The sequence below is a fragment of the Crotalus tigris genome, unplaced genomic scaffold (genome assembly GCF_016545835.1).
Source record: "Crotalus tigris isolate CLP2741 ecotype Arizona unplaced genomic scaffold, ASM1654583v1 scf7180000017933.3771270, whole genome shotgun sequence".
Classification (NCBI taxonomy): Eukaryota; Metazoa; Chordata; class Lepidosauria; order Squamata; family Viperidae; genus Crotalus; species Crotalus tigris.
Genome location: NW_024096726.1, coordinates 656,930 through 670,576, shown reverse-complemented (window position 1 = coordinate 670,576; position 13,647 = coordinate 656,930). Strand labels below are relative to the sequence as shown.

Here is a 13,647-nt window from a genome sequence, read left to right as displayed (position 1 = left end):
TGTGTCATGTATGTGTTTCATTTTGAGAGCAGGCAACTAAATTTCATTTTTGATGTGTGCCGTTGTGCCCACAGTAAAAAAATGACAATAAAGGTTTATCTATCTATCTGTCTATCTATCTATCTATCTATCTATCTATCTATCTATCTATCTATCTATCTATCATCTTACTCAGACAAAAGAAGCAAACCAAATACATGTTGGAACCACAAGGAAAGCTCTAGTCAATTCAGATTGAGTAGCTTCAAGAATATTAAGCCCGAAAAGACAAGGAGTGAGAGTAGGAGAGAGCAAGTTTGTATTTTTAACAACTTTACTCCTACTGCTCCTTTTTTACGTTCAGATCCCGATAGTAGAATCTGAAATCAAGAAAGAAGCTGGCGAGCTGAAACCTGAGGAGGAAATCACCGTGGGTCCTGTCCAAAAGCTGGTAACTGAAATGGGAACTTATGCTACACAGAGTGCCCTTAGTAGCTCCAGACCTGCCAAAAAGGAAGAAGAAAGGTGATTAAGTTTTTGCTGTTCTTAGAATGATTTGTACAAACATACATATATGTTTTTTCTTATAATTGCACAAATTGCTGAATGTGATTTTTATTTTTATCTTTCATAATATCTCTTTGGTACTTTTTTTGAATTTCTGGTTTGGACTTCAGAATGTAATGATAATAATTTATTATAATAACAGTTATTTGAAAGGACTGCAATATATATATATATATATATATATATATATATATATATATACACATATACATATACATATACATATACATATATATATATATGATTAAAAAGGTTAAAAATATGAACCCTGGGAATATTCATAGTGAAGATATAAAATGAACACCAGGGTAATAAAAACTGTAAAAGTTTTTAATAAATTAAAACTATAAAAGTTTTAAAAAGCGCCAAGCTTTCGCCGTCACCTGCCGGCATCCTCAGGGCTGGCGCGCCAGAGAATGAGAAGGTCTTTTTATAGGCGTGTCGAGGTCTGCGCCCGGCTCCTCGATCTTGTCATCGGGCCTAATTGGTTCAGCTGTGTGCAATTAACCTGTACTTCTTTTCTCTTTTTGGTTGCATTTTTATCTTCATCCATCTCCAACTCTCCCAACTCCGAATTAACTAGATGGCAATTCCAGTTATTTCGGTTGCCTTTATATTCTAACCTCCCCTCAGGCTCAGGTGGTAGTGCACATTCTACATTCCTTTCTCCACCATATCTTGTCCGGTTGTTACTTCTAGGATCGCGTTCATTTCCGGTCTCAATACTTTCGTTTTTAATGTGTCCGTCATCCTGATGATCTCGTAAATTGCCACGGGTCCGGTGCAGCGTGGGGGGGTGTTCCGCAAGGTGGAGGGATCGTCTCTTGTCCGTTATCATGCCCAGCTGTCTTGCGCGTGTCCTACTCCGAGTACTCGGTCCAGGGGGTATGTGCATAGCGGTCAAGCCGCGTCCCTCCTGGTTGCAGCGCTCTTCCTCAGTTCTCCCCTTTTTTACATTATTAAAAGCATTCGCGTGTATTCTATGGGAGTCCTCAGGATCGTCAGATAGGGGGTGTAACGGCTCGATCGTCCGCACCTTGCCGCTCTCCGATCTTCCCTCCTCCTCCATAGCGGCGTGCGAGAGTTCTTCATCAACCACCTCCCGTGGTTTGTCTTCATTAGAGCTGATCGTTCCGGCTGCATGGGGGGTTCTTCTCCTCCTTTCCGGACCAGCCATGATGTTTCTTTTGATGTATGGGCAGGCCGTTGCATTTAGCGATTCACCCGCACTTCCACCTGTCGTATCTTCCCTCGTCTCCTCTTTACTGTCAGGGGACCGGATCTTGGTTTTTATCACCCCCCTAATCCTCTGGGATTGCAGCAGTCTCACGGGGGTGGTCGGAGTATCTCGTGATTGCTTTCCTTCCTCCAAATTGCACATGGTTTGTTGGATAGTTCGGGTGCTGCCCAAGTTATTGGGCCATCGAAGGCGTTGCCGCTGATTATTGGCACTCCATGATCTTAAGGCCAAATAGGACGGACATAGGTCAATATGCCTGTTAATGGACTTACTGTCCGAGAGCCATGCCTCTCTAAGAAGGCGGCCCCCTTTGGTACTATCATTTGCCAATACACTGACGCCACTAAAATTAAACCTGTGGCCCAGATCCACCGTGTGGGCCCATATTTGGGAGTGACAATCCCTCCTTCTCACTGCCAATTCGTGCTCATGGACCCTGGTCTTAATGCGTTTAGCAGTCTCCCCAATATAATTGCATTGGCAGTCCATACAGTCAATCCTATAGACGGCTGCCGATCTTTCGATGCTGGGGAGCGGGTCCTTAGGGCGCATTATTGCCGCCCGCAGTGTTTGGTTGGGTCTATGGGCCACCTGTATTTTATATGGTGCCAGGATCCTAGCTGTGGCTTCTGATACATTATGGATATAGGGGAGGGCAATGCGTGTGGTGGCTTGAGGCATGGATTCTTGAGATGCAGGGTTACTCCGGAGTCCAGGTGGTTTCCTGAACTGGTTAATAAGTTTTACCGGGTAGCCGTTACGTCTACATATTTGGAAGAGGTGGTTTCTCTCTTCCTTTTTAGCTCTGACGGTGCTGCAATGTGTCTCCACACGTTTGAATAGCGTCCTGACACAACTGGCTTTATGGGCCATCGGATGATTGCTCCCAAAGTGGAGAATCCTGTCAGTACATGTTGGTTTTCGGTATACCCTGGTGGCTAGACATCCATCCACCTGGCGCTGCACTAATACATCTAAAAATGCCAAATTGCCCTGATCTTCCTCCTCCATGGTGAATTGGATGTCCGGGTATACCGAATTCAGGACGCCCATAAAGTCAGTTTTGTGTCGTTTCTTAATGACCGCAAACGTATCGTCCACATAGCGGGCCCAAAATTTTGGTCGATGCTGGGCCATCGCTATGTGTTCTAGCTGTTGGAGTACCATCTCTGCAACCACACTGGAGATCGGCGACCCCATAGGTGTTCCTTTGATTTGCTCATATATAACACCCTGAAAGGTGAAATAGGTGTTAAGGCATATTTCCATCAGCTTTACAAGGTCCTCCGTTTGAAGGGAGTCCTGATGTTGCCCATGGTCTCCTTGATTAAGCCGGTCTCTTAGGACCGCAACCGCAAGTTCTTGCGGGATGGAAGTGAATAGGGAAACTACATCAAAGGAGACCATGAGCTCATCCTCTTCCACCTTCAGGGTTTTAATTCTGTTGAGGAATTCTTCTGCAGATCTTACGGTGGTGTCGCTGTTACTTGCCAAGTGGCCAATGCGTACGCTCAGCCACTTGGCAAGTTCAGAGATGGGGGTACCCCTAAATGCTACAATGGGGCGGAGGGGGACATTGGGCTTATGTATCTTAGGTAAGCCATAAAATCTGGCGAGTGCTGAGTCACCAGGGCGGATCTTTCTTAACACTTCTTCCCCTATCCTCCCCTTACGTTTTAGGTCATCCAGGAGCTTGTTAGTACGGTTTCTCAATGTGGTGGAGGGATCTTTACTAACCACTCTATAGGCAGCACCGTCTTGGAGTAAATCCAATGCCTTTCTTACATATGCCTCTTTGTCTAAAACAACAGTTGCCCTCCCCTTATCGGCTGGGAGGATGACAATGATGTCATCTTTTCTAAGTTGGCTTAGAGCCACCCTTTCCTCTGCCGATAACATTTGTTGGCGTCTGTGGCTCATGATTAGGCTCGTGACCTGTTGCCTGATTATATTCTTGGCTTCTTCTCCTGTCCCAGTGTGGTGTAGGGCGGGCTCTAATGCTGCCACAAAATCCAGTGTGTCCGCATCATTAAGGTTGTGTCCTATATCTCGTTGCAACACGGATAATTGCGGCTGGCTCAGCACCCTTGAGGATAAATTGTGCACCACCCCCGGTAAATTGTTATTACAAGACTCACGTAATAAATTCAGCCTTTTTAGAAACGTTCTTGTCATATGCTGAGTCACCCGGGCCATGACTTGCCGGATATGTTGGTTTAGCATCCTAAAATGCTGGTGGTTTAATTCTATACTGCAAGAGTCTCGATAGCCTTGAATATACCTCTTTAAGTTGCCTATTCTTCTGTGTTGGTCATTAATTAACGCGTATAATGTGCGTCGTTGGAATTGACGGACGGCTTGCCAGCATTCCAGGGAGTCCACGGTTGGTTTTCTTCTTAACGAGTTCGGTATTAGGTTCTCCTTGATGCAGCGATGAAGGAACGCCAGCTTACAATAATTAGTTGAGACACGCCGTGCTGTCCTTTCCCATTTTCTGGCTCTGAGCAAAGCTGCTCTACTATATATACGATTAAAAAGGTTAAAAATATGAACCCTGGGAATATTCATAGTGAAGATATAAAATGAACACCAGGGTAATAAAAACTGTAAAAGTTTTTAATAAATTAAAACTATAAAAGTTTTAAAAAGCGCCAAGCTTTCGCCGTCACCTGCCGGCATCCTCAGGGCTGGCGCGCCAGAGAATGAGAAGGTCTTTTTATAGGCGTGTCGAGGTCTGCGCCCGGCTCCTCGATCTTGTCATCGGGCCTAATTGGTTCAGCTGTGTGCAATTAACCTGTACTTCTTTTCTCTTTTTGGTTGCATTTTTATCTTCATCCATCTCCAACTCTCCCAACTCCGAATTAGCTAGATGGCAATTCCAGTTATTTCGGTTGCCTTTATATTCTAACCTCCCCTCAGGCTCAGGTGGTAGTGCACATTCTACATTCCTTTCTCCACCATATCTTGTCCGGTTGTTACTTCTAGGATCGCGTTCATTTCCGGTCTCAATACTTTCGTTTTTAATGTGTCCGTCATCCTGATGATCTCGTAAATTGCCACGGGTCCGGTGCAGCGTGGGGGGGTGTTCCGCAAGGTGGAGGGATCGTCTCTTGTCCGTTATCATGCCCAGCTGTCTTGCGCGTGTCCTACTCCGAGTACTCGGTCCAGGGGGTATGTGCATAGCGGTCAAGCCGCGTCCCTCCTGGTTGCAGCGCTCTTCCTCAGTTCTCCCCTTTTTTACATTATTAAAAGCATTCGCGTGTATTCTATGGGAGTCCTCAGGATCGTCAGGTAGGGGGTGTAACGGCTCGATCGTCCGCACCTTGCCGCTCTCCGATCTTCCCTCCTCCTCCATAGCGGCGTGCGAGAGTTCTTCATCAACCACCTCCCGTGGTTTGTCTTCATTAGAGCTGATCGTTCCGGCTGCATGGGGGGTTCTTCTCCTCCTTTCCGGACCAGCCATGATGTTTCTTTTGATGTATGGGCAGGCCGTTGCATTTAGCGATTCACCCGCACTTCCACCTGTCGTATCTTCCCTCGTCTCCTCTTTACTGTCAGGGGACCGGATCTTGGTTTTTATCACCCCCCTAATCCTCTGGGATTGCAGCAGTCTCACGGGGGTGGTCGGAGTATCTCGCGATTGCTTTCCTTCCTCCAAATTGCACATGGTTTGTTGGATAGTTCGGGTGCTGCCCAAGTTGTTATTGGGCCATCGAAGGCGTTGCCGCTGATTATTGGCACTCCATGATCTTAAGGCCAAATAGGACGGACATAGGTCAATATGCCTGTTAATGGACTTACTGTCCGAGAGCCATGCCTCTCTAAGAAGGCGGCCCCCTTTGGTACTATCATTTGCCAATACACTGACGCCACTAAAATTAAACCTGTGGCCCAGATCCACCGTGTGGGCCCATATTTGGGAGTGACAATCCCTCCTTCTCACTGCCAATTCGTGCTCATGGACCCTGGTCTTAATGCGTTTAGCAGTCTCCCCAATATAATTGCATTGGCAGTCCATACAGTCAATCCTATAGACGGCTGCCGATCTTTCGATGCTGGGGAGCGGGTCCTTAGGGCGCATTATTGCCGCCCGCAGTGTTTGGTTGGGTCTATGGGCCACCTGTATTTTATATGGTGCCAGGATCCTAGCTGTGGCTTCTGATACATTATGGATATAGGGGAGGGCAATGCGTGTGGTGGCTTGAGGCATGGATTCTTGAGATGCAGGGTTACTCCGGAGTCCAGGTGGTTTCCTGAACTGGTTAATAAGTTTTACCGGGTAGCCGTTACGTCTACATATTTGGAAGAGGTGGTTTCTCTCTTCCTTTTTAGCTCTGACGGTGCTGCAATGTGTCTCCACTCGTTTGAATAGCGTCCTGACACAACTGGCTTTATGGGCCATCGGATGATTGCTCCCAAAGTGGAGAATCCTGTCAGTACATGTTGGTTTTCGGTATACCCTGGTGGCTAGACATCCATCCACCTGGCGCTGCACTAATACATCTAAAAATGCCAAATTGCCCTGATCTTCCTCCTCCATGGTGAATTGGATGTCCGGGTATACCGAATTCAGGACGCCCATAAAGTCAGTTTTGTGTCGTTTCTTAATGACCGCAAACGTATCGTCCACATAGCGGGCCCAAAATTTTGGTCGATGCTGGGCCATCGCTATGTGTTCTAGCTGTTGGAGTACCATCTCTGCAACCACACTGGAGATCGGCGACCCCATAGGTGTTCCTTTGATTTGCTCATATATAACACCCTGAAAGGTGAAATAGGTGTTAAGGCATATTTCCATCAGCTTTACAAGGTCCTCCGTTTGAAGGGAGTCCTGATGTTGCCCATGGTCTCCTTGATTAAGCCGGTCTCTTAGGACCGCAACCGCAAGTTCTTGCGGGATGGAAGTGAATAGGGAAACTACATCAAAGGAGACCATGAGCTCATCCTCTTCCACCTTCAGGGTTTTAATTCTGTTGAGGAATTCTTCTGCCGATCTTACGGTGGTGTCGCTGTTACTTGCCAAGTGGCCAATGCGTACGCTCAGCCACTTGGCAAGTTCAGAGATGGGGGTACCCCTAAATGCTACAATGGGGCGGAGGGGGACATTGGGCTTATGTATCTTAGGTAAGCCATAAAATCTGGCGAGTGCTGAGTCACCAGGGCGGATCTTTCTTAACACTTCTTCCCCTATCCTCCCCTTACATTTTAGGTCATCCAGGAGCTTGTTAGTACGGTTTCTCAACGTGGTGGAGGGATCTTTACTAACCACTCTATAGGCAGCACCGTCTTGGAGTAAATCCAATGCCTTTCTTACATATGCCTCTTTGTCTAAAACAACAGTTGCCCTCCCCTTATCGGCTGGGAGGATGACAATGATGTCATCTTTTCTAAGTTGGCTTAGAGCCACCCTTTCCTCTGCCGATAACATTTGTTGGCGTCTGTGGCTCATGATTAGGCTCGTGACCTGTTGCCTGATTATATTCTTGGCTTCTTCTCCTGTCCCAGTGTGGTGTAGGGCGGGCTCTAATGCTGCCACAAAATCCAGTGTGTCCCCATCATTAAAGTTGTGTCCTATATCTCGTTGCAACACGGATAATTGCGGCTGGCTCAACACCCTTGAGGATAAATTGTGCACCACCCCCGGTAAATTGTTATTACAAGACTCACGTAATAAATTCAGCCTTTTTAGAAACGTTCTTGTCATATGCTGAGTCACCCGGGCCATGACTTGCCGGATATGTTGGTTTAGCATCCTAAAATGCTGGTGGTTTAATTCTATACTGCAAGAGTCTCGATAGCCTTGAATATACCTCTTTAAGTTGCCTATTCTTCTGTGTTGGTCATTAATTAACGCGTATAATGTGCGTCGTTGGAATTGACGGACGGCTTGCCAGCATTCCAGGGAGTCCACGGTTGGTTTTCTTCTTAACGAGTTCGGTATTAGGTTCTCCTTGATGCAGCGATGAAGGAACGCCAGCTTACAATAATTAGTTGAGACACGCCGTGCTGTCCTTTCCCATTTTCTGGCTCTGAGCAAAGCTGCTCTACTATATATACGATTAAAAAGGTTAAAAATATGAACCCTGGGAATATTCATAATGAAGATATAAAATGAACACCAGGGTAATAAAAACTGTAAAAGTTTTTAATAAATTAAAACTATAAAAGTTTTAAAAAGCGCCAAGCTTTCGCCGTCACCTGCCGGCATCCTCAGGGCTGGCGCGCCAGAGAATGAGAAGGTCTTTTTATAGGCGTGTCGAGGTCTGCGCCCGGCTCCTCGATCTTGTCATCGGGCCTAATTGGTTCAGCTGTGTGCAATTAACCTGTACTTCTTTTCTCTTTTTGGTTGCATTTTTATCTTCATCCATCTCCAACTCTCCCAACTCCGAATTAACTAGATGGCAATTCCAGTTATTTCGGTTGCCTTTATATTCTAACCTCCCCTCAGGCTCAGGTGGTAGTGCACATTCTACATTCCTTTCTCCACCATATCTTGTCCGGTTGTTACTTCTAGGATCGCGTTCATTTCCGGTCTCAATACTTTCGTTTTTAATGTGTCCGTCATCCTGATGATCTCGTAAATTGCCACGGGTCCGGTGCAGCGTGGGGGGGTGTTCCGCAAGGTGGAGGGATCGTCTCTTGTCCGTTATCATGCCCAGCTGTCTTGCGCGTGTCCTACTCCGAGTACTCGGTCCAGGGGGTGTGTGCACAGCGGTCAAGCCGCGTCCCTCCTGGTTGCAGCGCTCTTCCTCAGTTCTCCCCTTTTTTACATTATTAAAAGCATTCGCGTGTATTCTATGGGAGTCCTCAGGATCGTCAGGTAGGGGGTGTAACGGCTCGATCTTCCGCACCTTGCCGCTCTCCGATCTTCCCTCCTCCTCCATAGCGGCGTGCGAGAGTTCTTCATCAACCACCTCCCGTGGTTTGTCTTCATTAGAGCTGATCGTTCCGGCTGCATGGGGGGTTCTTCTCCTCCTTTCCGGACCAGCCATGATGTTTCTTTTGATGTATGGGCAGGCCGTTGCATTTAGCGATTCACCCGCACTTCCACCTGTCGTATCTTCCCTCGTCTCCTCTTTACTGTCAGGGGTCCGGATCTTGGTTTTTATCACCCCCCTAATCCTCTGGGATTGCAGCAGTCTCACGGGGGTGGTCGGAGTATCTCGCGATTGCTTTCCTTCCTCCAAATTGCACATGGTTTGTTGGATAGTTCGGGTGCTGCCCAAGTTGTTATTGGGCCATCGAGGGCGTTGCCGCTGATTATTGGCACTCCATGATCTTAAGGCCAAATAGGACGGACATAGGTCAATATGCCTGTTAATGGACTTACTGTCCGAGAGCCATGCCTCTCTAAGAAGGCGGCCCCCTTTGGTACTATCATTTGCCAATACACTGACGCCACTAAAATTAAACCTGTGGCCCAGATCCACCGTGTGGGCCCATATTTGGGAGTGACAATCCCTCCTTCTCACTGCCAATTCGTGCTCATGGACCCTGGTCTTAATGCGTTTAGCAGTCTCCCCAATATAATTGCATTGGCAGTCCATACAGTCAATCCTATAGACGGCTGCCGATCTTTCGATGCTGGGGAGCGGGTCCTTAGGGCGCATTATTGCCGCCCGCAGTGTTTGGTTGGGTCTATGGGCCACCTGTATTTTATATGGTGCCAGGATCCTAGCTGTGGCTTCTGATACATTATGGATATAGGGGAGGGCAATGCGTGTGGTGGCTTGAGGCATGGATTCTTGAGATGCAGGGTTACTCCGGAGTCCAGGTGGTTTCCTGAACTGGTTAATAAGTTTACCGGGTAGCCGTTACGTCTACATATTTGGAAGAGGTGGTTTCTCTCTTCCTTTTTAGCTCTGACGGTGCTGCAATGTGTCTCCACACGTTTGAATAGCGTCCTGACACAACTGGCTTTATGGGCCATCGGATGATTGCTCCCAAAGTGGAGAATCCTGTCAGTACATGTTGGTTTTCGGTATACCCTGGTGGCTAGACATCCATCCACCTGGCGCTGCACTAATACATCCAAAAATGCCAAATTGCCCTGATCTTCCTCCTCCATGGTGAATTGGATGTCCGGGTATACCGAATTCAGGACGCCCATAAAGTCAGTTTTGTGTCGTTTCTTAATGACCGCAAACGTATCGTCCACATAGCGGGCCCAAAATTTTGGTCGATGCTGGGCCATCGCTATGTGTTCTAGCTGTTGGAGTACCATCTCTGCAACCACACTGGAGATCGGCGACCCCATAGGTGTTCCTTTGATTTGCTCATATATAACACCCTGAAAGGTGAAATAGGTGTTAAGGCATATTTCCATCAGCTTTACAAGGTCCTCCGTTTGAAGGGAGTCCTGATGTTGCCCATGGTCTCCTTGATTAAGCCGGTCTCTTAGGACCGCAACCGCAAGTTCTTGCGGGATGGAAGTGAATAGAGAAACTACATCAAAGGAGACCATGAGCTCATCCTCTTCCACCTTCAGGGTTTTAATTCTGTTGAGGAATTCTTCTGCCGATCTTACGGTGGTGTCGCTGTTACTTGCCAAGTGGCCAATGCGTACGCTCAGCCACTTGGCAAGTTCAGAGATGGGGGTACCCCTAAATGCTACAATGGGGCGGAGGGGGACATTGGGCTTATGTATCTTAGGTAAGCCATAAAATCTGGCGAGTGCTGAGTCACCAGGGCGGATCTTTCTTAACACTTCTTCCCCTATCCTCCCCTTACGTTTTAGGTCATCCAGGAGCTTGTTAGTACGGTTTCTCAACGTGGTGGAGGGATCTTTACTAACCACTCTATAGGCAGCACCGTCTTGGAGTAAATCCAATGCCTTTCTTACATATGCCTCTTTGTCTAAAACAACAGTTGCCCTCCCCTTATCGGCTGGGAGGATGACAATGGTGTCATCTTTTCTAAGTTGGCTTAGAGCCACCCTTTCCTCTGCCGATAACATTTGTTGCGTCTGTGGCTCATGATTAGGCTCGTGACCTGTTGCCTGATTATATTCTTGGCTTCTTCTCCTGTCCCAGTGTGGTGTAGGGCGGGCTCTAATGCTGCCACAAAATCCAGTGTGTCGCATCATTAAGGTTGTGTCCTATATCTCGTTGCAACACGGGAATTGCGGCTGGCTCAACACCCTTGAGGATCAATTGTGCACCACCCCCGGTAAATTTTTATTGGCGACTCACGTAATAAATTCAGCCTTTTCAAGAACGTTCTTGTCTTATGCTGAGTCACCCGGGGATGACTTGCCGGATATGTTGGTTTAGCATCCTAAAATGTTGTGGTTTATTCTATACTGGAGTGTCTCGATAGCTTTGAATATACCTCTTTGGGTTGCCTATTTCTTCTGGTGTTGCACCATTAATTAACAATACCATGTGCCGTCGTTGATACATAAGCCCAATGTCCCCCTCCGCCCCATTGTAGCATTTAGGGGTACCCCCATCTCTGAACTTGCCAAGTGGCTGAGCGTACGCATTGGCCACTTGGCAAGTAACAGCGACACCACCGTAAGATCGGCAGAAGAATTCCTCCAGAATTAAAACCCTGAAGGTGGAAGAGGATGGCTCATGGTCTCCTTCTTCACTTCCATCCCGCAAGAAGTTGCGGTCCTGCTTAATCAAGGGACCATGGGCAACATCAGGACTCCCTTCAAACGGAGGACCTTGTAAAGCTGATGGAAATATGCCTTAACACCTATTTCACCTTTCAGGGTGTTATATATGAGCAAATCAAAGGAACACCTAGGAAGTGTGGTTGCAGAGATGGTACTCCAACAGCTAGAACACATAGCGATGGCCCAGCATCGACCAAAATTTTGGGCCCGCTATGTGGACGATAGTCATTAAGAAACGACACAAAAGACTTTATGGGCGTCCTGAATTCGGTATACCCGGCATGGAGGAGGAAGATCAGGGCCTTAGTGCAGCGCCAGGTGGATTGTCTAGCCACCAGGGTATACCGAAAACCAACATGTACTGACAGGATTCTCCACTTTGGGAGCAATCATCCGATGCCCATAAAGCCAGTTGTGTCAGGACGCTATTCACGTGTGGAGACACATTGCAGCACCGTCAGAGCGGAAACCACCCCATTGGTATCAGAAGCCACAGCTAGGATCCTGGCACCATATAAAATGACCCAACCAAACACTGCGGGCGGCATGCGCCCTAAGGACCCGGCATCGAAAGATACATTCAACCAAAGGGGGCCGCCTTCTTAGAGAGGCATGGCTCTCGGACAGTAAGAAACATCACCCCTGACAGTAAAGAGGAGACGAGGGAAGATACGACAGGTGGGTGCTGAATCGCGCAACGGGAAACATCATGGCTGGTCCGGAAAGGAGGAGAAGAACCCCCCATGCAGCCGGAACGATCAGCTCTAATGAAGACAAACCACGGGAGGTGGTTGATGAAGAACTCTCGCACGCCGCTATGGAGGAGGAGGGAAGATCGGAGAGCGGCAAGGTGCGGACGATCGAGCCGTTACACCCCCTACCTGACGATCCTGAGGACTCCCATAGAATACACGCGAATGCTTTTAATAATGTAAAAAAGGGGAGAACTGAGGAAGAGCGCTGCAACCAGGAGGGACGCGGCTTGACCGCTATGCACATACCCCCTGGACCGAGTACTCGGAGTAGGACACGCGCAAGACAGCTGGGCATGATAACGGACAAGAGACGATCCCTCCACCTTGCGGAACACCCCCCCACGCTGCACCGGACCCGTGGCAATTTACGAGATCATCAGGATGACGGACACATTAAAAACGAAAGTATTGAGACCGGAAATGAACGCGATCCTAGAAGTAACAACCGGACAAGATATGGTGGAGAAAGGAATGTAGAATGTGCACTACCACCTGAGCCTGAGGGGAGGTTAGAATATAAAGGCAACCGAAATAACTGGAATTGCCATCTAGCTAATTCGGAGTTGGGAGAGTTGGAGACGGATGAAGATAAAAATGCAACCAAAAAGAGAAAAGAAGTACAGGTTAATTGCACACAGCTGAACCAATTAGGCCCGATGACAAGATCGAGGAGCCGGGCGCAGACCTCGACACGCCTATAAAAAGACCTTCTCATTCTCTGGCGCGCCAGCCCTGAGGATGCCGGCAGGTGACGGCGAAAGCTTGGCGCTTTTTAAAACTTTTATAGTTTTAATTTATTAAAAACTTTTACAGTTTTTATTACCCTGGTGTTCATTTTATATCTTCACTATATATATATATATATATATATATATATATATATATATATATATATATATATATATATATATATATATATATATGAGATGAACAGGCTGAGCCTGAGGGTGTGGGGTCAAATGCATCATTAGGCTGGACTCTCTATGCCCCCAAGACACATAAGTCCAGTCCCTGAAGTCTGTTGACTGTTATCTGGCACCAATTTAGTAGATCAGATTCTTGTGCATAGATAGCATGGAATAAACTCACAGTGCTTTTGAACTCTATTCTGGCTCTAGGTTTCTTGCACCTGACAAAATGAAACTCATAGTCATGGCAGCAGACATTTCTCATCCATTTTATAGCCCCCTCTTCCCCTAATCCAGGAGTCTGCAACCTTGACACCTTTAAGACTTGTGGACTTCAGTTCCCAGAATTCCTCAGCCAGCATAGCTGGGAGCTGAAGTCCACAAGTCTTAAAGGTATCACGGTTGCAGACCCCTGCGCCTAATCCTTCAAGTAAAATTAGAGGCAAGAACTGAAAAAAGAGTTGCAGAGGGTTGGGAATGTTTTTTTTTTTCTATGAGTTCTCTTGATAAAAGCATTCCACCTGTGGAACAATTAATGTCATTTCTATTCAATTTTTTATAAAGAAAATCTAACAA

The 13,647-nt window shown here is 47.1% G+C and overlaps 1 protein-coding gene across 3 annotated transcripts in view; it reads left to right on the top strand.

Moving 5' to 3' along the window:
• The window catches only part of COPB1 (COPI coat complex subunit beta 1), a 36,431-nt gene that overhangs the window by 15,501 nt on the left and 7,283 nt on the right, over positions 1-13,647 (top strand). For all 3 annotated transcript variants that reach the window (XM_039344578.1, XM_039344577.1, XM_039344579.1), the window contains one exon: positions 344-504. In XM_039344578.1, the coding sequence (XP_039200512.1) occupies positions 344-504 (161 nt within the window). The remainder of the gene's footprint in view (positions 1-343; positions 505-13,647) is intronic.